The sequence below is a fragment of the Pseudophryne corroboree genome, chromosome 3, assembly GCF_028390025.1.
Source record: "Pseudophryne corroboree isolate aPseCor3 chromosome 3, aPseCor3.hap2, whole genome shotgun sequence".
NCBI lineage: Eukaryota > Metazoa > Chordata > Amphibia > Anura > Myobatrachidae > Pseudophryne > Pseudophryne corroboree.
Genome location: NC_086446.1, coordinates 727,873,470 through 727,900,854, shown reverse-complemented (window position 1 = coordinate 727,900,854; position 27,385 = coordinate 727,873,470). Strand labels below are relative to the sequence as shown.

At 47.1% G+C, this 27,385-nt stretch overlaps 1 protein-coding gene across 4 annotated transcripts in view; it reads left to right on the top strand.

The window, feature by feature from the left end:
* Positions 1-27,385, top strand: part of MGMT (O-6-methylguanine-DNA methyltransferase) — a 777,690-nt gene that overhangs the window by 695,755 nt on the left and 54,550 nt on the right. For all 4 annotated transcript variants that reach the window (XM_063962213.1, XM_063962215.1, XM_063962211.1 and 1 more), the window contains one exon: positions 2,461-2,600. In XM_063962213.1, the coding sequence (XP_063818283.1) occupies positions 2,461-2,600 (140 nt within the window). The remainder of the gene's footprint in view (positions 1-2,460; positions 2,601-27,385) is intronic.

The following is a 27,385-nucleotide window of genomic DNA, read 5'->3' as shown; positions in this document are numbered from 1 at the left end:
TGTACCAGTCAGTGTATGTGTTCCCTCCTCTGCCTCTCATACCCAAGGTGCTGAGAATTATACGGCGGAGAGGAGTAAGAACTATTCTCGTGGCTCCGGATTGGCCAAGAAGAACTTGGTACCCGGAACTTCAAGAAATGCTCACAGAGGATCCGCGGCCTCTACCTCTGAGAAGGGACCTGCTCCAGCAGGGACCCTGTCTGTTCCAAGACTTACCGCGGCTGCGTTTGACGGCATGGCGGTTGAACGCCGGATCCTAAAGGAAAAAGGCATTCCGGAGGAAGTCATCCCTACCCTGATCAAGGCCAGGAAGGATGTCACCGTAAAACATTATCACCGCATTTGGCGAAAATATGTTGCGTGGTGTGAGGCCAGGAAGGCCCCAACGGAGGTATTTCAACTAGGTCGATTCCTGCATTTCCTGCAAACAGGAGTGTCTATGGGCCTCAAATTGGGATCCATTAAGGTTCAGATTTCGGCCCTGTCGATTTTCTTCCAGAAAGAACTGGCTTCAGTTCCTGAAGTTCAGACGTTTGTCAAGGGAGTGCTGCATATACAGCCTCCTTTTGTGCCACCAGTGGCACCTTGGGATCTCAATGTAGTTTTGGGGTTCCTAAAATCACATTGGTTTGAACCACTTAAATCGGTGGATTTAAAATATCTCACATGGAAAGTGGTCATGCTGTTGGCCCTGGCTTCGGCCAGGCGTGTGTCAGAATTGGCGGCTTTATCCTGTAAAAGCCCTTACCTGATTTTTCATTCGGACAGGGCAGAATTGAGGACTCGTCCTCAATTTCTACCTAAGGTGGTTTCAGCGTTTCACCTGAACCAGCCTATTGTGGTACCTGCGGCTACTAGGGACTTGGAGGACTCCAAGTTGCTGGACGTTGTCAGGGCCCTGAAAATATATGTTTCCAGGACGGCTGGAGTCAGAAAATCTGACTCGCTATTTATTCTGTACGCACCCAACAAGCTGGGTGCTCCTGCTTCTAAGCAGACTATTGCTCGCTGGATTTGTAGTACAATTCAGCTTGCACATTCTGTGGCAGGCCTGCCACAGCCAAAATCTGTAAAAGCCCATTCCACAAGGAAGGTGGGCTCATCTTGGGCGGCTGCCCGAGGGGTCTCGGCATTACAACTTTGCCGAGCTGCTACTTGGTCTGGGTCAAATACTTTTGTAAAATTTTACAAATTTGACACTCTGGCTGAGGAGGACCTGGAGTTTTCTCACTCGGTGCTGCAGAGTCATCCGCACTCTCCCGCCCGTTTGGGAGCTTTGGTATAATCCCCATGGTCCTTACGGAGTTCCCAGCATTCACTAGGACGTCAGAGAAAATAAGAATTTACTTACCGATAATTCTATTTCTCGTAGTCCGTAGTGGATGCTGGGCGCCCATCCCAAGTGCGGATTATCTGCAATACTTGTACATAGTTATTGTTAACTAATCGGGTTATTGTTGTTGTGAGCCATCTATCCAGAGGCTCCTCTGTTATCATGCTGTTAACTGGGTTCAGATCACAAGTTGTACGGTGTGATTGGTGTGGCTGGTATGAGTCTTACCCGGGATTCAAAAATCCTTCCTTATTGTGTACGCTCGTCCGGGCACAGTATCCTAACTGAGGCTTGGAGGAGGGTCATAGGGGGAGGAGCCAGTGCACACCAGGTAGTCCTAAAGCTTTTCTTTTGTGCCCAGTCTCCTGCGGAGCCGCTATTCCCCATGGTCCTTACGGAGTTCCCAGCATCCACTACGGACTACGAGAAATAGAATTATCGGTAAGTAAATTCTTATTATTACCTCTACCTGTCTTTAAAGTTTTGCCCTGGTGTCTTTCTGTCTCACTAGCCTGGCTAAAGCCTTGTTTCTATGGGGGTCATTCCGAGTTGTTCGCTAGCTGTTTTCGTTCGCAGCGATTAGGTAAAAAAGCAGCACTTCTGCGCATATGGCGCAATGCGCACACGCGACGTACTTTCACAACAGCCAAAGTAGTTTCACACAAGGTCTAGCGACGTTTTTCAGTCGCACTGCTGGCCGCAGAGTGATTGACAGGAAGTGGGTGTTTCTGGGAGGTAACTGACCATTTTCGGAGAGTGTGTGGAAAAGCGCATTTGTGTCAGATACAAACGCAGGCGTGCCTGGGGAAACGCAGGTGTGGCTGGCCGAACACAGGGCGTGTTTGGGACGTCAAAACAGGAACTAAACAGTCTGAAGTGATCGCAAGATAAGAGTAGATCTGGAGCTGCTCAGAAACTGCACAATCTTTTTTTTGTAGCAGCACTGCGATCCTTTCGTTCGCACTTCTGCTAAGCTAAAATACACTCCCAGAGGGCGGCGGCTTAGCGTTTGCACGGCTGCTAAAAGCAGCTAGCGAGCGAACAACTCGGAATGAGGGCCTATGTTTGTTGATTACCAAACAATATTGCTAGGAATATTTTACCATTTATATGTTTCTTCCTGTCAGACTCATTCAACAAAACCGTTCTGTTGGCGCTGATGAAGGACGTAAAGATGGGACAAACAGTTACCTATAAAGAGTTGGCTGAAGCCGTCGGAAATGTGAATGCGGCCAGGGCTGTGGGAGGAGCCATGAGAAGTAATCCGGTAAGAGGGATACACCATTCAAGATCTATATCACCTTATAAATGATTACATCTGCACCTGTATTACTCATCAATCACAACAGAAATCTTCTTTGTAGCAGGTTTTAATAGTGAATTTTCTCACACCTGTGCTGAGCCTTTTTTGGCATTTTTGTGGCCTTTAACATATTCTAACATCAATGTCAGTCACTGGTCTATGTACTGCTGCTACAAATATAGCTTAGGGTTTATTTTTGAGACAATGCTATTAGTTTGCTTATACCTCCTGACATGTCAAAATAAATCTATACATAAATAGCAAGAAATGAAGCTAAATTAAATATATTGTTAATATGTTTAATATTTTACAATGACAAAAAAAATGTGCACTTTAAGATTATAATACATTTGTGCAAATTTGTTTTGGCTGCTTTATTCAGAAGTGTTTTTGTATGTGTTATATTACTTTAGTAGCCCAACATGGCGTACTATTATGAAAACTAGACTATCTACGGGTGTGGATTAATAGATTTGACAATGTTTAGGTCAACAGTGATTACGTTGAAAGTGAATGGTCGCCAGTTACAAAAGGTCAACAGTGGTTAAGATCGACAGGTTCAAGAGGTCGACGTGGAAATGGTCGACGCGTTTTGGGGTTATTTTGTGCCAAATCTTGTACTGTTATGTGACCACCGTCAATAGAAAGCTTCAGGCTTGGTGGCTCAATTCGCTCCCTGTAGGTTACTATTCCCAATAGATGTTCACGCGGATATTAAATGAAGAAGATGCTGAAAAAAAACGTGTTAACCGCTTAAAACACGTCAACCATTTTCAGGTCACCCTTTTGAACCTGTTGATCTTTTGTACCCGTCAGCCTCATTCCTGTCGACCGTTTGGTGTCGGCCCACCATCCGGATACCTTATCTACTGCATTAAGTGAAGTATCTGCTGAGTGCTTTTCCTTCTGGATGGCGCAGTTCTGGGCATAACGACCTCCTCGTTCCTTTAAAGCTTACCACTTTCTGTAGTGCATGGTGTTATTGTCTCCTGATCACCAGACAATAAATATTGTGCGTGCAAATTATTTGATAGAGGGAATTAGCTTCTTTATATGAGTGGTCCCTAGTTCATAGAGCCAGAATGGCTTAAATCTGGGCATTAAAACAACCCAAAGCCATCCCTGGCTACTAATGCTTTCTGTAGTGTATGAAACAACCACAGGTCGGGTTGGCGTTATCCTGATACCCAAAATCGGGATATTTCGGCCCTGTATAGTGAAGTCATGACATGGGGCTGGCTTTGCAGCCATTCCTTCACCAGCACTAATGGCAGGACCCGCCGCGGACTACCCCCCCCCCCCCTGCTGCTGATACACCAGACCCGCCGCTGACTTCCAGAACCCCCTTACCCTAGACCCACCGCAGACTGCTGGTACCCATCTGGTTAAAAGGTATTCTGTTGTCCGGAAAAATCCAATACAATATCTGGTATGTTCCTGGTCCCAAGCATTTCGGATATTATAGGATACGCGACCTGTATTAAGGTGCCACATTATTTTCAAGTAATGATTCCTCTCTTTCAAATGACAGTGACACCTTAGTTTATTGAAGCCAGGATGGTTGAGATGATCTCTCATCCCTGAATCCCTTAATGATTTCTGTAGTGTAGAGTGTTACTGCCTGGTGATCACTCATGTTCTCCAGTCATCAACTACTAAGGAGACAGAACTTTTGAATGGGTGATCTCCCCCCATTAATGGAAGCCCCATAGTTTGTAAGGGCCAGAGTGGGGATATCGGGCACTGTTTGACCCACTCTTCCTCTGTTTCTGCAGTGTAGAGCGTAAGCTCTGTGGCATCATCTCACACACCGTTTCCATCTCACTACTGATGAGTTTTATTTTTAGATATTTAAAGCCTATGAGTTTGAAGGTCAAGTGAAACTCCATTCCCAAATGCAGATTTACAGCAACAGAGGCCATGATCAGACTTATTTGAGATGGAAACACTGAGCAGCCCATAATGTCCCTCATTCCGAGTTGTTCGCTCGCTAGCAGTTTTTAGCCGCAGTGCACACGCTAGGCCGCCGCCCTCTGGGAGTGTATCTTAGCTTAGCAGAAGTGCGAACGAAAGGATCGCAGCGCTGCTACAAAAAAAGATTGTGCCGTTTCTGAGCAGCCCGAAACTTACTCCTAGCTAGCGATCACTTCAGACTGTTTTGTTCCTGATTTGACATCAAAAACACGCCCTGCTTTTGGCCAGCCACTCCCCCGTTTCCCCAGCCACTCCTGCGTTTTTATCGGGCACGCCTGCGTTTTTACACACGCTCCCCGAAAACGGTCAGTTTCCGCCCAGAAACACCCACTTCCTGTCAATCACTCACCGATCAGCAGTGTGATTGAAAAGCGTCGCTAGACCTTGTGTGAAACTGCATAGTTTTGTGTTAAAGTACGACCCGCATGCGCAGTGCACACCGTACGCATGCGCAGAAGTGCCGCTTTTTCAACTAGTCGATGCGCTGCGAACGAAGCAGCTAGCGATCAACTCGGAATGAGGGCCTATGTGTAGATGGTGTGCAGATGGTGAAGTGCTCAGAACCATTGACGCACTTGCACAGTCAATGAACACTAAAAATGGGCATCTCGGCGCTTGTACTCCATCGCACGCTGATGCGACATGGGAAGGCTGCCATTAGGCATATTATCACTCACACTATACTGACGTCATCCGGTATTGCGTTGCAGAAGCTTCCACCTCTTAATCAGTACTATGGCTCAGCCATAGAAATGGTGAAGACGACATCTACTTTCCGACAACTTCAGTTTATTGCTTTTGCTTCTTGCAGAATTTTCTAAATACATTACAGTTAGGGATGGCCATCGATGGTTACCATCAATGGTACCATTGATTGATAACCTCGATGGTGGGAAACCATCTGTAAGGGAATCATCGATGGTTTCACCCATCAATGGTTACCCTTACTTCATCATTGAGCAAGTAGCGGGCTAATCAGAACCTGGGGGGCGTGGCTTTGTGGGTGTCATGGGCGGAGCTATACTATGTGGCCCTGACACCCTGGAGAGAAAAATAAATTCTATAATTCTTTATCATTGATGGCAGGAAACCATCTGGTTCGCCCCCATTGATGGTAAAAGTAGTTACCATTAGTCATAGCCCATCGATGACTTAGAATAATTGATGGCCAACCTTACTTACAATATAGATTTGTATTCCCTATATTCCTTTTTAGATAGCAAAGATGCAAAGAGAATCCAGTAACAAGTCGTGTTGCAATGCAAACACGTTTTTTTTTTTTGTTTGTTTTTTTTTGGGGGGGGGGGATGCATGTATAGAAATTACTGGCGGCTTTTTGCATGTACTGTAGCGGACAAATACAGAGCAGGTCTGGTTTTATTCTGAAGTTTAGAATTAAACCGGGACACCAACGCGCATTCCCAACTATACCAGGGGCAAAATGCAGGATTTGCATATACTGTGTATTATTATTATACTTACCTTCATAGGAAAGATGCAGTGCAGCAGCCAACAGCTCTTGTAGGGGGCGCGACCAGGTACAGCACATCATTAAGCCCCACCCCCACACTGCATAATGCAGCAATTCACAGGTTTATGGGAAGGGTGGAGCCAAAATGACACCTGCATATCACAACATTAAGCTGTGAGGGGGGCTCGGGTCCAATTGTGGTAATATGGAATGGATGTACGGGTACTCAGAAACACGCCCTGCATGCTTCACTGTATACTGTACATCTCTTGGCACAGTTGCAGCGCAGCTTGGTTTTGCCCAGGTATAAATTGCTCATGTTTTTTTTATTAACTCCTGATTTTGAGTAAGACCCTTTATTTGGAAGTCTAAGAATATAGGGCCCTATTCTGGTTGGATCGCAATACACGATGTAACCGCAATTTTTTTTAAAAGGATGCATGCGCAGGGTGCGCCCACCTTTTCTGCGGGCCCCGCATAAAATGCCACCGCCTCTGCGTTCTCGGGGCATTCGCGGAGTGGGCAAGGGTTAGGGTGGCAGCACTCCATTTCCATGGCGGTGCGAATGGTGGGCATGATGGCACTTGATTAGGGCGGCCGCGTGAGGTCACACGCAGCCGTTGCGATCACTAAAATGGCAGCGGCCCTCGTTTTTCGCAATCACGCCAAAATTGTGGTCGCACCGCATTTTCAGCGTGGTCAAGGTGGGGGACGGCTGTTGGCATGCTGGGCGACCTTGCCCTGCGATGGGCAGCCCCCAGTATGCGATCCCAAGGATTGCAAATTCTGCTACTTAGCAGAATTTGCAATCCTTACTGAATCAGGTCAGTAGACTGTAAGGGTCTATCAAAATTCAGCAATGTTAGGGATCTTTGCTCTGTATGACAAGGCGTACATTATTGTGGATGAAAACAGACCTTGCACAAAACAGTACCCGGCGTTTTCAGGAGAACCCACCAATCCGCGTTCCTGAGACATTATTTCTGACAGCAAAAGGCTTTCCTTATAATGTGCGGCAGTGCTTCCGCGTAGTCAGTAATTGATGGTTTCTGTTAAACGCTGGCAACGTGTTTATACTTTTCCCCTCTATGCGGAGGAAATTGCATCGGTTTACAAGTTTATCAGTTTTGCAAAATTGCCGCTAAGGTAAATAGAATGAATTTGTGAGTAATTTTATTTTTGTCCAATTTGACTCGTTTGGATACATGTGAAAAATGTACAGATAAAGCAGATTATTGCAGTAAATCGCACACCGTGGCACAATACCATTAACTGAGATACCCTGAGCTATTCACAGCTAAACGTATCTGAGATCTGTCACCAGATAGCACAGATTCTTCACTTAATCCTCAGCGGCAGTGCAATACGCTATTGTCACAGCCCAGCTTATTGGTATACTGTCCTGCCTGTGTACTTCCATTCCCTCTCCCTTGCTTTGTAGAATGTATGCAGTGTATCTTAAAGAGCTGTAACGGAACCCACACTTGATACTTTACTAAAAGTTCCAACTTTCAGAAGGAAAAAATAACAATTGCTGCTGCTTAGCCATTGTTATACAGTACCCAGACATCATCACAGAGCACTTCCTCTTGAGTCACTGCAAGGAGCACTGCTAAATCATTAAGGGCCTGCTTCTGAGACAAACTTGTAAATGCAAATAGCGTTTTTACCATACGGCGTAAGCGCAGAAGCAAATTTACACATACCTACCATTGATTCCGAGCTGGCCGACCTCGCTTTGCATGAAATGGGCTGAACTGCCTTGTAGGAGTGTCATGGGCGTGTCGCTGAAGCTTCGTGCGATTCTGAGCCGTGCGTACGGATAACGGAAGCCTGTTTCTGATAGATTTCTTGCACCTTGCATTGGGCTAGTACATTGACGTATTTATAATGGGTGCAGTGTGTGCAGTGCACACTGGTCCGGGAGGGGGGGCACTGCACCCATGTTTAATTACTTACCTCTTTCCGGAGTCCTGCGTCCGTGCCGTGGCAAACATCACCTGGAAAACGGCCCACCGTTCGTGCTCTGTAATGATTAGTTATGTGCAGTAGTGATTGGTGGCCTGCCATGTTTCCGGAGACCTGCGCATGCCCAGTATAGAGGAGGGGGCCTGCGTGGAGTCTGCACACCGGCCCCCTCCTCTGTTAATCTTCCCCTGGGTTGGCGCCAGTGCTGATACTTGCCCAGCCCCAGGCTAGGTTGTTTTATAAACAATGGCTGGTGCAGCTTCCTGCTTGAAAACGCACTGATTCTAGCATTATGGAATTCCACATTAGGATAAAGTAGTAGATCTGGCTTTCGTGGCTTTATGTCCAACTTAAGGTGCGTACACACTTAGCATTTTTGCCCAGTGTGCATGTAGAGCGCTGATGTGAAAATCGCTGGCCAGAAAATCGCACAGTGCATACACACTGAGCGATTTCCACCCGGCCCAGCGATTTTCACGGGGGTGAAACACTTTTCACAGTAGGATACTGTGAAAAGTGGTTCTCTCGGCCGGTAAAACAGGCCGACGGACGGCGGCGGCCGGCAATGATGCATGAGCGTGCATCAGCGCTCACCGCTCATTGCCCGGCCATACACATTAGGTGATTTTGAGCTCAAAGTAGCTCAAAACGCCAAAAGAGAGCGACTTTAAGCTATAAAAAAAAATCATCCAGTGTGTATGCACCTTTAGATTTCGGCCCTGGATGAATGAGGATGTGATTGCCAGGGACAAGTAAATGTGTGGGAAAAAAACGTACCCAGAAAACCCAATGTATAAGAGTTAAAAGCCTCGTTAAGAGCCCTCACAGAAGAAACTGTAAAAAACTTTTTAAGCCGACATTCGAAGTTGCATTCATGGAAAAAAATGGGCTGAAGAGACTGTGTGGTGGTGGTGGTGGTGGTGGTGGTGGTGGTGGTGGTGGTGGTGGTGGTGGTGGTGGTGGTGGTGGTGGTGGTGGTGGTGGTGGTGGTGGTGGTGGTGGTGGTGGTGGTGGTGGTGGTGGTGGTGGTGGGTGTGTGGGGGGGGGGGGGGTAACTGATATATATTGAATTTTGCAGATTATTTTTGGATGGTAGGAAAGCTGGGCATTGCATTAACCCTTTTGTAGCTGACCCGCCACAGTTCTTTCTCTTATTCTGCCTGCGCTGTGTCTTTACTGCCACCCTCCCTGCCACCCCAGCGTGTCGAACTCTTGTTCCCGTTCAATTATCTTTAATTGTTGACAGATTTCACTCACACATTTCACCGTCTCTTTTTTGCAGGCCCTCTCTGATTTCTCAACAACATCAAACTTGGCTACACATGGGTGGCAACATAAGGCTTACTTAATGGATACAATGTCCATTTTACATTAGTGACTCAGAGAGGAATGTTGGCATTCAGCTGACCCACATAACCAGAGTGGGAAAAACTAAGTCCAGTGGGCAGCGTCCAGGGGAGAAGGATATAGACATTGGAGATCTGCCACGCTTGTTGCACAAAGGGGCCATGCATATGTTCCTACAGGGAAAGTGCACAGGGTTTAACAAAGGATTAAAATAAAAGTGTCAGAGCCTGTGAGAGCCGGGACTGACAGCAAGCGCAACACAACGCGGTTATTAACATTTGTTTCATTAAAAAGAAATATGAACGCTGTAAATATTGTGTTAAATAAAATCTCAGAGGAAGGAAAATATTGCATACTGTTTAGGTGGAAACCCATATAATTAGACGTTTTACTATTTGTCATTTGCCTTAATTATTGTTAGATCGTAAAACATCTGTTGTGTGGCGTGATACATTAACATGCAATGCTGCCTCTTTATACAGCTACTCTCAAGCAGCGGCCAGCACAGTGAGTGTGGCTTTGTAGCACTGCTTTGCAACTGGTGTTACATTGGTATTCTAAAACATCAGTGCAAATCACATGTGAATATATAATGCTATACATTGTGTTTGCATCTGATAAGCAGTATACATGCTTGAGGTATTTGTGTGCTTTTACAAATGCTTTAGAATGTTAGTTGTTTAGCTCTTTTTCCCATTCATTTCAGTAGAGCGTTCATTTCAATGGCCCATTCATTTCAGTTAGGTTTCCAGTGTGCGCTACATGTTCACATTCCGTTGATGTGAATGGGAAAGCTAACTTTGCACATTTTGTAAAGTTGTACAGGTAACTAAATCTATTACTAGTTTTGTAATTATCCCACCTCTTTCCACAGACAGACATCTTAAAATATGACTTATAGTACTTGAAGGTTGGTGAGAACCCATGCGCTAGAACATGATCAGGAACGTATTTCACTGGCAAATTATGATAATTTTGGCTACTGGTCATCCTGATTCTGTTGCTATTCCAGTGGATTATATTCACACGCTTGCCTAGTTTCTGGACCTCCCCTCCAGGAGATCTGGGTGCTCTTTGTGGCACCAACCACTGCGTCACAATGCTCTTGTTCCTCCTACTTGTATAGGGAAGTTGACAGGTATTGGAAGAATGCTACACTAATAGTGGTGTGAGAGAATGAGCTACACTCCCAGGGGTCTGGAGTGATGTGTTACACTTCCAGGGGTCCGAGAGAATGTGCTACACTTCCAAAGGTCAGAGAGAATGGGTTACACTAACAGGGGTCCGGGATAGTGAGCTACGCACCCTGGGGTCTGGGATTATTACCTACTCCCAGGGGTGTGGGAGAGTGAGCTACACTCCCAAGCATCCAGGAGAATGAGCTACACTCCCAGGCATCCAAGAGAGTGAGCTACACTCCCAATGGTTGAGAGAATGAGCTACACTATAGGAGACAGTAGTGCCATTAATAGATAATGAATTTGTGGGAGGTGAGGTTGTGCGGGAGGGTGGGAAGATGATCAGCTGTCACGCTCGGCGTAAATTGGGGTTCCGACAACTGAGTTTTGGCTGAAGGGACAGCTACCTGTGAGGAGAGTAAACGAGGTGGCTGAATGTAATTCTTCCTCATGGGGTGGAAGCCAAACTAAGTGTTAATGTTGGCCGGAGGGCGTAAAGAAAAGGAGGACTTTATAGGAAGATAACTGTAGTTTTAATGAATAATCAGGTGTACACGAATATTGGAGAAATAGAAGAAACTTGGAAGAATTAGAGTCTATGGTTAAATGACTTGAAGAGTGAAGCTGAAGAACTCTGGTAAAGAAGAGGCTGAAGTACTTGGACTTTGAAGACATGAAGACTGTGGTTTATGATTGAAAGACGAGGCTGAAGAACTTGGACTTTGAAGAAATGAAGACTGTGGATTGTAACTGAAAGACAAGGCTGAAGAACTTGGACTTTGAAGAAATGAAGACTGTGGTTTGTGATTGAAAGACGAGGCTGAAGAACTTGGACTTTGAAGAAATGAAGACGTCTGCAGGAACCGCCGTTAGCACCTGGAGCTCCTCTACAACCTGGGACCCCGTGAGCGCTTCCACGAGTGGCAACGGACTTAGCAGGACTGCATAAGTGTTTAGGTAACCGATAGATGAGAGCAACCAGGACCAGGGATCCAGAAGTAACCTGGGAGCATAGAGCTGGAGAACCTTTCACAAGGAGGTAACTTGAGGCACTGGCACTCTCCCTCTGAGCCAGCCCCCTTTTGTAAGAGGAGAACATGCAGGATTGGCTGGACACAGATTGGGAATACTCTGGTCTCCAACATGGCTGCCCCCAGCACAGGAGACATACTTAGTTGTTTGCACACAGCTTTAGCCAGCTTCTGTCTCTGACACACTATACTGTGTCACCACTAGAGGACCTTACCGCAGCGATCCCTGCCGCAGCGCCCGGCTCTCCAGACCCTCGGCCCTTGACAGCCGCACATCCATCCAGGAGCACCCGCAGCCAGCAGCTCCTTGCCGCTGCAGCCACGCCAACCAGCGGGATGGTAACACGCGGAAGCACCCACTGGATGTAAGGCTCTGGAGCCTGACAGTACCCCTCCTTTCTAGGGTGGGCTCTGAACACCCTTGTGCTTTCATCAGATTCTTGGTATGAAAGGCCCAGACTAATCTTGGAGCGTGGACGTCCTCTTCAGAAATCCAGGACCTTTCCTCCGGTCCATATCCCTTCCAATCAATAAGATATTGGCGACGACCATATCTTTTACGACAGTCAAGGAACCTATGAACTTCAAATTCTCCTTGCGCAGCTTGCACCTGGGAGGTCTAGGGAGCGCAGCCCGAAAACGGTTAAATATGGAGAGGCTTCAGTAAGGAGATGTGAAATGCAGATTGGGATCTTCAAGTACGGAGGCAACGTCACATTGTATGCTACTGGATTCAATACTTTTTCAATAGGATATGGTCCAATGAATCGGGGGGCAAATTTCTTGGAAGGGATCTTGAGTCTTAAGTTTCGAGTAGAAATCCAGACTTGATCACCCACTTTGAGACTAGGGACAGCCTTCCGTTTCCAATCTGCAAAAAAATTGTATTTATTGGATGTTTTAAGCAGATCCTCGTGAACTTGTTTCCACATCTTAGTGAATTGCTGAAGGCCTAACTCTGCGGCAGGTACTTCGAGAGCTGGAAGAGATTGGAAAGCAGGAACATGTGGATGAAGTCCATAATTCACATAAAAGTGTGTGGAATGGGTAGTGGAATGGTAAAGATTATTGTGAGCAAATTCAGCAAAAATAGTCCAGCCAATCGTCCTGAGAAGACATGAAGAGTCGTAGAAAAGTCTCTAAGTCTTGGTTCACTCTCTTGGTCTGGCCATCCGTTTGGGGATGGTATGCAGAGGAGAAATTTAATTCCATTCCAAGAGCTGAACTCAGTGCTCTCCAGAATTTAGCCACAAATTGAGGCCCTCGATCGGAAACTATCTCTTGTGGAAGTCCATGTAACCAGAAGATGCCTGATATGAACAATTTTGATAGTTGTGGAGCGGTTGGAAGACCTGTGAGTGGGACAAAGTGCGCCATTTTGGAAACTCAGTACACAATGACCCAAATGGTGTTTCATCCTCTGGAGACAGGTAAGTCAGTTATAAAATCCATGGAGATGTGTATCCAGGGTTTTTGTGAAACCGATAGCAGATGAAGAAGACCCGATGGTGATCCTCTTGGACTTTTATGTTGGGCGCACTTTGGGCAGGCAGCTATGAATTCCAAAACATCCATCTTCAGATGAGGCCACCAATAGGAGCGTTGGATGAACTTAAGAGTCTTGAGGCTACCTGCGTGTCCCATACACGGTGAAGTATGAGCCCACGTGAGCAGTCTTTTTCGGAGTTCTGGTTCCCGGTGGAGGAAGTGAAGTAGTACGAGTTGCAGCAAAGGAGGCAAGATCTAGGATGAATTGTCTGTCCGGAAGATCTGTGGACTCATCTGAACTCAGCGAACGAGAGAGCGCATCTGCTTTCCGATTAAGAGACCCTGAACGATAACTGAGCTTGAAAGAAAAACGGGAGAAGAACAGTGCCCACCTGGCTTGCCGTGGGTTTAAACATCGGGCGGTCTGAAGATATAAAAGATTTTTGTGATCCGTGGTTACTGAGATTGGGTGCTGAGCTCCTTCCAGCAAGTACCTCCACTCTTCAAATGCAAGTTTTATGGCAAGCAATTCTTGTTCTCCAATGGCGTAGTTTTGTTCTGCCGGAGAGAATCTTCGGGAAAAATAAGCACAGGGATGAGCTTTCTGATCCTTGAAGTACTGGGATAAGACGGCCCCCACTCCTACTGAAGAAGCATCCACCTTCACCTGAAAAGGACGACTGAGATCAGGTTGCCGAAGGATAGGAGCAGACTTGAAGGCCTCTTTTAGAAACAAAAAAGGCTTTTAGTGCCTCAGGTGGCCAAGCTGTAGAATTAGACCCATTTCTTGTTAGTGCTGTAATCGGGGCAATGATGGAGGAATAATCTTTAATAAACTTCCTATAGAAATTGGCAAATCCTAAAAAAATGCTGGATTCCCTTCAGAGTGGTAGGAAGGGTCCAATCTCTGATTGCTTGTACTTTTCCATGATCCATCTGTAATTCCCTGCCGGAAATGATGTAACCTAAAAAAGGGATGGAGGGAACCTCAAACGTGCACTTCTCCAGTTTACAAAAGAGTCGATTTTCCCTTAGACGTCTGAAGACTTCTCTGACCTGTTCCCGATGGACTTTCAGATCTTTGGAAAATATTAGAATATCGTCCAGATACACAACCAGGCACTTATAGAGGAGATCTCGGAATAATTTGTTGACATAATTCTGGAAGACTGCTGGAGCACTGCATAAGCCAAGGGGCATCACCAGATATTCGTAATGCCCGTCGCGAGTATTGAATGCAGTCTTCCACTCGTCTCCTGTGCGAATGCGTATAAGGTTATAAGCTCCACGCAGGTCCAATTTGGTGAAAATGATAGCCTTCTTTACTCAGTCAAATAGTTTGTGAATCAAGTGCAAGGGGTATCTGTTCTTAACTATAACTTCGTTGAGGCCCTGGTAGTCGATGCAAGGCCGTAGGCCCCCGTCCTTCTTCTTAACAAAAAAAAAAAACCTTCCCCGGCTGGAGAAGAGGAAGGGCGTAGGAACCCTTTGGCCAAATTCTCCTGTATATACTCAGACATCGCATGGGTTTCCGGGAGAGATAAAGGGTACGTTTGGCCTCTGGGAGGTGTTTTACCAGGCAGTAAATCGATAGGGCAGTCCCATCTTCGGTGGGGAGGCAAGGTATCCGCCCCTTGCTTACTGAAGACGTCCAGAAAGGGCTGATAGGCATCTGGGAGATCAGTGGAGTGTAGGGTAAGGAGTGGTTTGATGGTGGATAAACAGCTTTGAGAACACGACTCCCCCCAAGCAAGTACATCCATAGTTTGCCAATCCAAGTGGGGGTTGTGCTCCTGTAACCACGGGAATCCTAGGATTATTTTTTGAGAGGCTTTGGGGATTACCAGAAAAGAGAGAACTTCAGAATGGACAATACCAACTTTCATCTTCAGAGGAACTGTACAGTGGGTGATGTTCCCTTCAGGGATATAACTTCCGTCAACCACGGTGATAGAGATAGCTCGCTCCAAACGAATTGTGGGTATTTCAGACTGTCGGACTAAGGCGGAAGTAATGAAACTTTCTGCAGCTCCAGAATCCAAAAATGCTGCAACATGAAGGGATGTGGAGGGAAGTTCCAGACATATAGTCAACAGTGATTCCTTCCTGGTAAATTGGTTGGGGAATGCTCCTAGCTTAACCTGTCCTGCGTAAGCTAGGAGCGGGAGTTTCCTGGTCGTTGAATACAAGACTTAACGAAGTGGTCAGCCGCACCACAATACATGCAGAGGTTGCCCTGTGTGCGTCTTTGACGTTCCTCATTGGTGAGACAAGAGCGGTTGACCTGCATGGGTTCTTCAGTAGACAGTGAGGATGGTCTAGGAGTAGGACAGGCCTGAGGTTTGGGTCGCTCGAACCTTGTTCTCTTAAGACAGCGGAAGACAGAGTATGGAATTGGATCACGTACTGGGCAACGGAACGGGTTCCCTGACGCAGACGCAGAATCTCCAAAGCGTCAGAGGTGGTCCGGCCTGGCTCGTCAAAGATTTTACGAAAAGTTGTCACAAATTCTGGGTAATTCGAGAGTATGGGATTAGTTCTCTCCCATAAGGGTGAAGCCCAATCCAGAGCTGGTCTGGTCAGAAGTGAAATGATGTATGCGATTTTGGTCCGATCAGACGGAAAGTTAGCTGACTGAAGCTCAAACTGGTTCTCACATTGATTGAGGAACCCTCTGCATTGCTTTGGACTACCGTCAAATTTACTGGGTGGTGGTAGTTGTAGACGAGGAACTGGAATCGACACTAGAGGATTAGGTGCTGGCGGATTGGAAGCTGGAACCGGAGTCCGAGATGTGGAAATGGCTGCGTGAAGAGAATCCAAACGAGTGTACATATTCTGCATGAATTGTACAATCTGTGCCTGCATGGCCTCCCGTTTATTTAGACGAGACAGAATATCCACAGAGGCATCGCCCCCGGTAGCCTGTTCACTTGCCAGATCCATTGGGCCAGTGCTTACTGTTACGCTCGGCGTACGTTGGGGTTCCGACAACCGAGTTTTGGCTGAAGGGACAGCTACCTGTGAGGAGAGTAAACGAGGTGGCTGAATGTAATTCCTCCTCATGGGGTGGAAGCCAAACTAAGTGTTAACGTTGGCCAGAGGGCGTAAAGAAAAGGAGGACTTCGTAGGAAGTTACCTGTAGTTTTAATGAATAATCAGGCTGTACACGAATATTGGAGAAATAGAAGAAACTTGAAAGAATTAGAGTCTATGGTTAAATGACTTGAAGAGTGAAGCTGAAGCACTCCGGTAAAGAAGAACTGAATACTGTGTTTTATGATTAAAAGATGAGGCTGAAGTACTTGGACTTTGAAGAAATGAAGACTGTGGTTTGTGATTGAAAGACGAGGCTGACGAACTTGGACTTTGAAGAAATGAAGACTGTGGTTTGTGATTGAAAGACGAGGCTGAAGAACTTGGACTTTGAAGAAATGAAGACGTCTGCGGAAACCGCCGTTAGCACCTGGACCTCCTTTACGACCTGGGACCCCGTGAGCGCTTCCACGAGTGGCAACGGACTTAGACAACAGGACTGCAGCAGCGTTTAGGTAACCGATAGATGAGAGCAACCAGGACCAGGGAATCAGAAGTAACCTGGGAGCACAGAGCTGGAGAACCTTTCACAAGGAGGTAACTTGAAGCACTGGCACTCTCCCTCTGAGCCAGCCCCCTTTTGTAAGGGGAGAACACGCAGGATTGGCTGGACACAGATTGGGAACTTCATTGGTAATACTCTGGTCACCAATATGGCTGCCCCCGGCACAGGGGACATACTTAGCTGTTATCACACAGCTTTAGCCAGCTTCTGTCTCTGACACACTATACTGTGTCACCACTAGAGTACCTTACCGCAGGGATCCCCGCCGCAGAGCCCGGTTCTCCAGACCCTCGGCCCTTGGCAGCCGCACATCCGTCCAGGAGGTCCCGCAGCCAGCAGCTCCCTTTCGCCGCAGCCGCGCCAACCAGCGGGACGGTAACCCGCGGGAGCACCCGCCGGAGGCAAGGCTCCGGAGCCTGACATCAGCTCAGTCTTAGACTTGTTACGTTTAAGAAAGCACTGGGACATCCAAGAAGAGATAGCAGAGAGACCTTTGGAGATATGAGTGAGAGAGCGGGGAGAGATAAAGGGAGGAAAGATATGGAAAGGTAGATTTGAGTATCATTAGCATAGAGATGATATTATAAGTCAAAAGCTCACCTAAAGAGGACGTATAGAAAGAGAAAAGGAGAGGACCAAGAATAGAACCTTGGGGGACACCTACTGTTATTGGAAGTTGGGTGGAGGTGGAGTCATGAGAGGAGACAGAAGGAATTGTCAGAGAGGTAGGAGGACAGCCAGGAGAGAGCAGTATCACACAGACCAAGGGAGTGAAGGATTTCCAGAAGGAGAGGTGGCCCACAGTGTCCAAAGTAGCAGAGAGGTCAAGAAGAATAAGCAGACAGTAGTGACCCTTGGATTTAGCAACAATGAGGTCCTTACAGACTTTCCTGAGGGCAGTTTCAGTGGAGAAGAGAGAACAGAAGCTAGACTAGAATAGGTCAAGCAGTGAGTGGGAGGAAAGAAAGGCAGTAAGGTGGTTATAGACAATATGCTTAAGAAGTTTGGTGGCAAAAGGGAAGAGAGAGATGGGTCGGTAGTTGGAGAGGGTGTTTGGATCAAGGGTGTCCCACTGAAAGTCTAGGAAACATCAACTCTTTTCACAGGGAAGACAAACACTACGCCCTAAGCCCTGCCCACAAAACCGGGAATCTTCTTCACCTATTATGAAGCTATTTTTTTTTCATTCATGTGCGCGCAAAAGTAGGCTATCTTAGCTTGCCTGTAAAAGCTGGTGCATTAGTGCTAGGGAGGGTGAGTGATGGTATGAAAAAGCATTTGCACTGCACCTTTTCCACATTAGGATGCTATGTAAGTGAACCTTACATTGTAGCAGACTTAATTCCTAGGTCAAGTCAGTGGGTTGACTTTGGGCAGCATAGCCTATCACCATTAGCCCAATCTAAATTTTGTTGGTGCACTGGCCAACTTTCTGTATACAGTAGCTAGCAAGAGATTTATTAGAGGTGAGCAGGCTAAGAAGACAAAACATGAATACTGACAGGTTTATCCGGAGGAGAGCACTAGACCCACTACCCAGTTTAAGACATTGGAGGAAGATGTATCTTAGCTTATAGGGAAAGAAAGTGTCAAACAATCAGCTCCTGCTATTTTACAGGCTGTTTGAAATATGACAGTTAGGGACTGATTGTTTGGTACCTTAGCTCTCTTATATCTCTCCAAGGTCTGATACATACATGGCTGAGTCACATTATTATGACCACATCCTACATTTGACGTCGGCAGTGCGTAGCCCATGAAGTATGCTACGTGTCGTGCGCTGGCTTGGTGGGTATATAAGGTGTGTGATAGGCTGTCTGCACACACATCACTCGTTGCTGTCATGGGTAAAAGGGGTGATTTATCACAGTTGTAAAAAGGGATGATTATCGGCTTTCGGGCCAAGGGTGGCAGTATTTTTGAAACAGCGCAGTTTGTGAACTGTTCGCATGCTGCTGTGGTGATGGTTTATCATGACTGGACAATGGCATCATTTTTTTTTGGTTCTTTCTTTTTAAAGCAGCAATCATTTTCAACGCTTAGCTAGGTTGATATTGCCTTTTAAATTATTCCCGCTTGAAGAAAAGAAAAAAGACTTTTCGATGCCTGCATCTCGCCTTTCTCCCCATGTTGTGTCAAGTCAGCAAACAAGGTATGTATTCACTTACTTCCAGTAAATAGTTACTGATGGCGAGACATTGCCCCACAAGCAAAAGGCGTTTATTTTCCATTTATTTTCCAGGCTTTTGCCCTTAACGGGATTTTAGTTGGAATCCCGGCAGTGGGAATCCGGACGGTCAAAATACCGACGACGGAATCCCGACTGCCAGAATGCCGGCAGTGCCACCACAGCTATTCCCATTCCATGGAGTGGGAATAGAACCTGCAGTGTAGCGAGCGTAGCAAGCCCGCAAGGGGCTTCATTCCGCTCGCCCCCCTGGCGGCATTCTGACAGTCAGGATTCCGGCATCTGTGTTTTGACTGCCATGGTTCCGACCGCCGGGATACCGTACCCAGCCCGTCCCTAACAATACTTGTTTTACTTCAAAGCTTCTGCCCTCTACCTGCCTAGAAGTGTACATGCCTTTGGTGGGCACACTGCGCATTCGGCGCCGTGCGTAATTCCTTCACAGCAGAAGAGCTGTCTGTCTGTAAGACTAAACATTTACATTGTCATTTTAATGCACGCTGCATGTACCTTGGCATTACGTTTGCAGCTCCACTGGCACATCTATGGTTAAATTAGAAAGTCAAGACGGTACATTTAAATAAGAAGGTAACCGGCCGACGCACGGAATGCTTTGTAATATTATTACTGTATAAATAAAACATCTCTGTGTTACAGCGTTAGCGACTTTCCCCTGCAAACTGTGTGTAAAAAATGTGAAAATGTCTCCTTTTTACCCTAAAGCCGCTCCGAAGTCTGTAATATAATCAAAGTGCGGCATTATATTAGTGAACACAAATTTTTTATACTACCACCGAGGGATAGAAAATAACTGAAATAAGATTGACCATAACCAAAAAACAAATTGCTGTAGTTTTACTGTATGATATCGCTTCCTGCTAACAGGAGAGCACAGCCATTCACACTACAACCTGCTGTTACCACTCGTCTGGCTGAGGCTGCGCCCCCCCGACCTCAGGGCAAAGGAGGTACATTATCACTAGACAGCAAATACACATCCTGCATTGTTATTCTGTGAGGATGTTCTCAGATTCCCTTTTATTTTGTTGCATTAAACTGTATCCAGGACCTGATTAAAAATGGGGCAGATGGGACCACAGTTCCAGACCTCCACATGTGCAGGTCTCCGGAAAACATGGTGCCCGACATGGTCTGGAGACAAATTTTGTACTGCGCATGTGCGGTGGCCATTTTTGGTGGGATTTTTGCAGCGGCTGCAGCACCCGTCGTTGGACTCCAGAAAGGTAAGTATTACAACAACATGGGTGCAGTGTGCCCACCCCCACTGGTCACCTTCCGCTTCTCACGGGAAGTAGGTAATATCCCAGCGGTCAGAATAACGACGCCAGGATCCTGACCGCTTAGAATGCCGACTGCTGCGCCAGGGCTATTCCCACTCGTGGGTGTCCATGACACCCATAGAGTGGGAATAGAACCTGTGGCAAGCACAGCAAGCCACCGAGCCTGCAGCATGGCGACCCCCGCTGCCGGCATTCTGGCGATTGGGATCCCGGTGTCGATATTCTGACTGCCAGGATCCCGGCCGCCGGGATTCCATACCAAACCCCTTCTTATAATAGGCCCATGTGCCTTTTAAGCTGATATATATATATATATATATATATATATGTTAGATAACCCATCGCCAAATTTTCGTGCATTTGAATTATCACAGCTCTTCTGTTGGAATTTTTGCCTTGTTCAGCATTTGGTTGCGGACTTTGGAATAATTTACACCCTACTGTAAAATAAAGGGATACTTCAAGTCACCTAAAAATGTTTTGCTCTGCATAAAAGAACCTGGGATGTGGTGCCTTCTATGTGCTCACTGGACTCCTCTATTACTTAGATCCTAATAGTTTACATTCGTTATCCCATATGTGATACATGAGTGAACATTTTTGAAAAGCTTGCTCAAACCTTTAACTAAAATTGGGACTGTGGATTGGAGAAAGCAGTACATCTTTATGTCGGCATGTCAATTATTGACATGGCAAATGTCGACATTGACCGAATTTCAACATAATGTTTTAGCTGATTGTAACCTAACCCTAGCTGCAGCCTAACCATAGCATACAAAATGGACTGTTGACATTGTGAATGTAGACAGTCCATTTTTGTGTGAGGGTTAGGCTGTATTCATGCCGACAGTTTGACCATCGACATTTTGTCTTTGTCCACATTCTTGTGTCAACATCCTGAAAATTGGCGCACTGACCGCATACTGGGGGTAACTCTGAGTTGATCGCAGCAGGAATTTTGTTAGCAGTTGGGCAAAACCATGTGCACTGCAGGGGAGGCAGATATTACATGTGCAGAGAGAGTTAGATTTGGGTGGGTTATTTTGTTTCTGTGCAGGGTAAATACTGGCTGCTTTATTTTTACACTGCAAATTAGATTGCAGATTGAACACACCACACCCAAATCTAATGCGCCCTACACATATGGCAATGTGCCGCCGAGCTGCCCGACCGCCGATACGGCCGACGGGCGACCCGGCAGCGGGGGGGGCAGTGATGGGAGGAGTGAAGTTTCTTCACTCCCCCCGTCACCCGGCTCCGTAGACGTGCAGGCAAATATGGACGATCTCGTCCATATTGGCCTGCATGCACAGCCGACATGGCACCAGCGATGAACGAGCGCGGGGCCACGCATCGTTCATCGCTGGTACCTCCACACTGCACGATATGAATGTTATCTCGTTCATTAATGAACGAGATCGTTCATATCGACCAGTGATGATGGCCAGTGTGTAGGGCCTATAACTCTGTCTGCACATGTTAAATCTGCCTCCCCTGCAGTGCACATGGTTTTGCCCAACTGCTAACAAAATTCCTGCTGCAATCAACTTGGAATTACCCCCTATGTCTGCGATGGGATCACTGACGGGACTTCTGTGTATTGGCAAATATTTCCCCCCATAGTTTATCTAAAATATTCCTGGACATACGTCTGTATTGTTGTATATGATTACCTTACTAATAGAAGCCTCCTTGTATTGCAGAATGTGGTCCTTTAGTGCTATAGTCCTCCCCCATTTAGACTGTCGGAAAAATGACTACTTTAGATAGATAGAACAGAACTAGGGCAGGTGCTGGGTGCACAAGGCCACCGGAGAGGCTGCAGCTGCCCCCTTCAGGTTGGGTACATACCTTTAGTGTGCACCCCGTGGGGGGGCATGAATATGCCTCTTATGCAGTAAGCAATACCTACTCCCGACACGGTATCCGGACTCTTGGTCGACACCAGTTAGGTCGACAACCAAAATGTCGACACCCATTTGTGAACAGTGGTTAGGTCGACACTAGTAACGGGTCGACACGGCCATTAGGTCGACATGAGTTTTTTTTTATTAAAAAAATTTGGGGAACATTTTCGAACTTTACGACCCACGTGGACTACGATTGGGAACGGTAACCTGTGCTGAGCGCAGCGGTGCACTAATTGGGGTTCACGGTCACTTGACGGAGAAAACTACACAAAACAACATAAAAAACTCATGTCGAACTTTTATCATGTTGACATTGTTCATGTCGACCTAATGGCTGTGTCGACCTATTACTAGTGTCGACCTAACCGCTGTCGACTAATGGGTGTCGACCTAATGGGTGTTGACCATGAGTCCTATAACCCCCACACACATACACACACCTTTCAGGTGCTTCTGCTAGACAGTACCACCTTCTTGAAGGGATAACAAAACTCACATTGCAGCAATCAGTGGAGAGCCAAGAAATGGCAAATATTAATTTTATTTTCTGAGAGCCGAACTCCAACCAGCAATCTGTTTTTTAAATGGATTTGGCTCACTGTAAATGGATCCAGAACATTTCGGCCTCTAGAGTTGAATAGATGTTTTTCTCAGCCTCTAGAGATGGGGAATTGGTTACAATACCGACCACAGATTCCCGACGGGGTGAAATTCCGCCGCTGGAATACCGGCGAGACAGGCTATTCTCCCTCTGTGGGTGTCCACGACACCCATAGAGGGAGAATATAACCAGCGGCGAGCGCAGCGCGGCCAACACAGTGAGCCCGCAAGGGGATTTAAAGTGCTTGCCCCGCTGCCGGCATTCTGGCGGATGGGATCATGACAGCCGGGATCCCATCCACCGGCAATTAGTACGTATCCTGTTAGATCAGGGGTCAGGGAACTTTTTTACCTTTTACCCCAAAATATATTTAGATACGCCGATGGTATCCCCTTGAGTTGAAAGGAAGGAAATCATATATCATCGTGCATATATACTGGTTATCACTGTGTATATGGCATTTCTGAGATACTGTGTGTGTGTGTGTGTGTGTGTGTGTGTGTGTGTGTGTGTGTGTGTGTGTATATATATATATATATATATATATATATTATTATTTTTTTATTTTTTACTGCTTTTTTATTATTTTCGCTAATTATTTTTTGGCAATGAATGGGTTAATTAACACTTTCTCCCCAAAACACCAGAATGTATGTGAGAAAGATGGATAAGGGGGAGAGGGGGTACACGACTTTAAGGAGACACATGGTCACATCCTCACCTCAGTAATGTCAGTGGGAATTTCCCACTGTTATGTGGGCCACTGTCTGATCCTGCGGAACTCAGTCAGCGGTCAGCCACAGAACACTTCAAGTTCCGTGTGTGGGTTGGCGGCCCGCGGGCGGGTGGACAGGACAGCGCATGACGGGCGGGCGTGAGGGAGCACGATGTCACGCCAGCACATCACACCGCGGCCAGGAACACAGCACAGGGCGGCCAGGAGCACAGCACAGGGCGGGCAGGAGGGAGCGCGGTGTGACGTCAGCATTTCACATCGCGAGCCGGCTGGTGCTGGACGGGGCTGTGTGTCTGCAGCGCAACCGTCCATTACCCCCAGGAATTTCATTTTTACCCCATTTGGGGTAATTTATCCCTGTTCCCTGCGTTAGATGGATGTGGTCTCAGCTTCTACAATTGGATGGATGTGGTCTCGGCCTCTAGAGTTGGATATATGTGGTGTCAGCCTCTAGAGTTGGATCAATAATAATAATTTTATTTATATAGCACTCTTTCTCCAACAGGACCCAATATGGACTCTCATTTGCTACCCATTTCTATGTATTACATACAGGTGAAGCCAGACCTGGATAGTGTAGTTCAGAAGATGTGGTGCTTCAATTAAATGTTTGTTTTACGTTTAGCTAAAAAAGGATGTTTACAGTACACTAATTGCGTATATATAGGTTTTTGTAAATTGGAAGGATAGCCCGATAGTCGCAATCAATAAGGAGGGTGCGAGCCTCCAACAATATGGAAAGTGTACAATACAAAAAGAAACTGGTATCAGTACTTCAATTATAAATCAAAGATATGGGTCTTATGGAAAACTTATTAACAGAGATATTTTTAATAGTGCAAACTTCACAGATTCAGTAAATCTAAAATGCAATTGAATATGGGTCTATTTAGTCTGCAGAATGAAACTGATGCTAAAAAATAAGCAGTTCAATACGGGTTCACTACGGCTGGCCGGCGGTCGGGCTCCCGGCGACCAGCATACCGGCGCCGGGAGCCCGACCGCCGGCTTACCGACAGTGTGGCGAGGGCAAATGAGCCCCTTGCGGGCTCGCTGCGCTCGCCACGCTATGGGCACGGTGGCGCGCTACGCGCGCCACACTATTTTATTCTCCCTCTATGGGGGTCGTGGACCCCCACGAGGGAAAATAAGTGTCGGTATGCCGGCTGTCGGGCTCCCGGCGCCGGTATACTGAGCGCCGGGAGCCCGACCGCCGGTAACCAGAAGACCACCCGTTCAATACTGCACAGTTCACGATAAAGATTTGGATTATAATCATTAGCAGGACAATACAGCACAGTTCAATGTGTCCCTTTTGAATAATGTGTATTAGGTGTTTCCTAATCTCATGGTGTCCTGGAATTGGCGAAGTTGCAGATAGATAAGTCCAGTGACTGGCACCGACGGAGTGGATTGAAGGTGGTATAGACCCAAATGGTGGTGTTTTAAATGGCAATAGCATAGATTCCCAGATAAAGTTGATGTTGTATGGCAGGCATAATGCGTTTCATTGCCCACTAGCTACTTCATCAGAGGCAAAAAGCATGTGACCACACGCAGCTCTTAGCTTGCTTTAAATAGGCAACTACAGCTTGATAATTGGTGTCATTCCGACCCGATCGCATGCTGCGCTTCCACGCAGCAATGCGATCAGGTCGGAACTGCGCATGCGCGGCAGCCGCATTGCGCAGGCACGTTGTTGCCTGGCGACGGCCGTCGCCAGGCAGCGATGCCGCTAGCGAGGAAAGTGGTCGCCGCTAGAAGATTGACAGGAGGAAGGAGGAACCGAGCGTCAGCTCACCGTTTTCGGGGAGTGGTGAGTCCAACGCAGGCGTGTCCAGGCGTTTGGAGGGCAGATGTCTGACGTAAGTTCCGGGACCTGCATTGCTGGATCGATCGCACAGGGTAAGGAACTCTTACCCTGGTCTTCTTTTACAGGAAACGTTTTTTGCATAGCAGGGCTGCACAAGCGTTCACAGCCCTGCTATGCAGCAATACACTCCCCCATAGGTGGTGTCTAGTTGATCGCACGGGCAGCAAAAAGTTGCTACGTGCTATCAACTCGGGAAAAAAAACCAATGTACGCCTGTGTAATTGGGTTAACAACAAAATATCTAGCATCTAAAAATAATACACTCTACACGAGAGGACTAGACATATCAACTAATCATCAAAACTGCAATAATAATTCTATAATAATACTAAACATAAAGAGGGAATCAATAAAGCATTTACCCACGATCATGTGACAGACACATGACGTGATCCAGCCAATATTCATGCGCACATCTAGTCAGTGACGGAACTTCTGAGTGGTGGGCCCAGGTGCAAACTATGCTTTGGGCCCCCCTCCTCCACCACACCTCATGTTCACAATATGCTACATGACAGTGGGTGTCAAGGCGAGGATAACGGGGATGAGGCAGAGAGTTACATGGAGGAGAGTTGGTGGAAGGTAAAGAGAATGGGTAATAGGAAAAGGGTGATGGGGAGAGGGTGAGAGGGAGTAGCAGTGGGTGCCAGGGAGAGGCATTGGAGGATGGAGAGGTTGACAGGCAGAGGGTGACTGGGAGAAGGTGAAGAGGAGAGAGAGAGGGTATGAAAGGCCTCTGTAGGAGGGAGTAAAGGGGGTTAATTGGGTTGACAGGGTTCACTGGGACATGAAGGGAAAGTATCAGTGGGGGAGATAGGCAGAAAAAAAGCAAGCGGATTTAACATGAGCGCTGAGGAAAGACAATGCTAGTGGAAGAATTTACTAAAAGGATAGAAGAGGAATTATGTTAGGGAAGAGGAGAGTGAGGGAGAGAGAGAGGGGTGAAGAAAAAGGAAGAGAGGTGCAGGGGAACAGAGAAATGGGAGATGGAGAGAGAGGGTCGGAGATGGAGGGAGGGGAAGACAGAGGGGGCAGGGGCAGAGAGGGGGAGACAGAGAAAGGGAGACTAAGAAAGAGAGTGGGGGTAGACGGAAAGAGAGAGAGGCAGACTGAGAGGGAGAGGAGGAGACAGAGAGAAAGGGGTAAAGAGGAAGGAAGTGAGGTGCAGGAGAACAGAGAGTTGGGAGATGGAGAGGGAGGGGGAGACAGAGAGAGAAGGACAAAGATGGAGAGAGATAGAGAGGGGGGAGACGGGGAGAGAGAGGAAGACTAAGAAAGAGAGAGAGAGGGGATATATGGAGAGAGAGAGAGAGAGAGAGGCAGACTGAGAGAGGGAGGAGACGGATAGAGAGAGCTACAGGGGGAGATAGGGGGCAAAGGGAGAGAGAGTGCGTATGTGAGATGGCAGAGGGGGAGAGTGGGGGGGCCAAGGGGGAGATAGAGGACAGAGACATTGCCGCATTGACACTTTAACCAGCAGAGTATAGATTATTTCTCTATCGTCCTAGTGGATGCTGGGGTTCCTGAAAGGACCATGGGGAATAGCGGCTCCGCAGGAGACAGGGCACAAAAAGTAAAGCTTTTCCAGATCAGGTGGTGTGCACTGGCTCCTCCCCCTATGACCCTCCTCCAGACTCCAGTTAGATTTTTGTGCCCGGCCGAGAAGGGTGCAATCTAGATGGCTCTCCTAAAGAGCTGCTTAGAAAAAGTTTAGCTTAGGTTTTTTATTTTACAGTGAGTCCTGCTGGCAACAGGATCACTGCAACGAGGGACTGAGGGGAGAAGAAGTGAACTCACCTGCGTGCAGGATGGATTGGCTTCTTGGCTACTGGACATCAGCTCCAGAGGGACGATCACAGGTACAGCCTGGATGGTCACCGGAGCCGCGCCGCCGGCCCCCTTGCAGATGCTGAAGTCAGAAGAGGTCCAGAATCGGCGGCTGAAGACTCCTGCAGTCTTCTAAAGGTAGCGCACAGCACTGCAGCTGTGCGCCATTTTCCTCTCAGCACACTTCACACGCAGTCACTGAGGGTGCAGGGCGCCGGGGGGGGGCGCCCTGGGAGGCAAATGTAACCTATATAA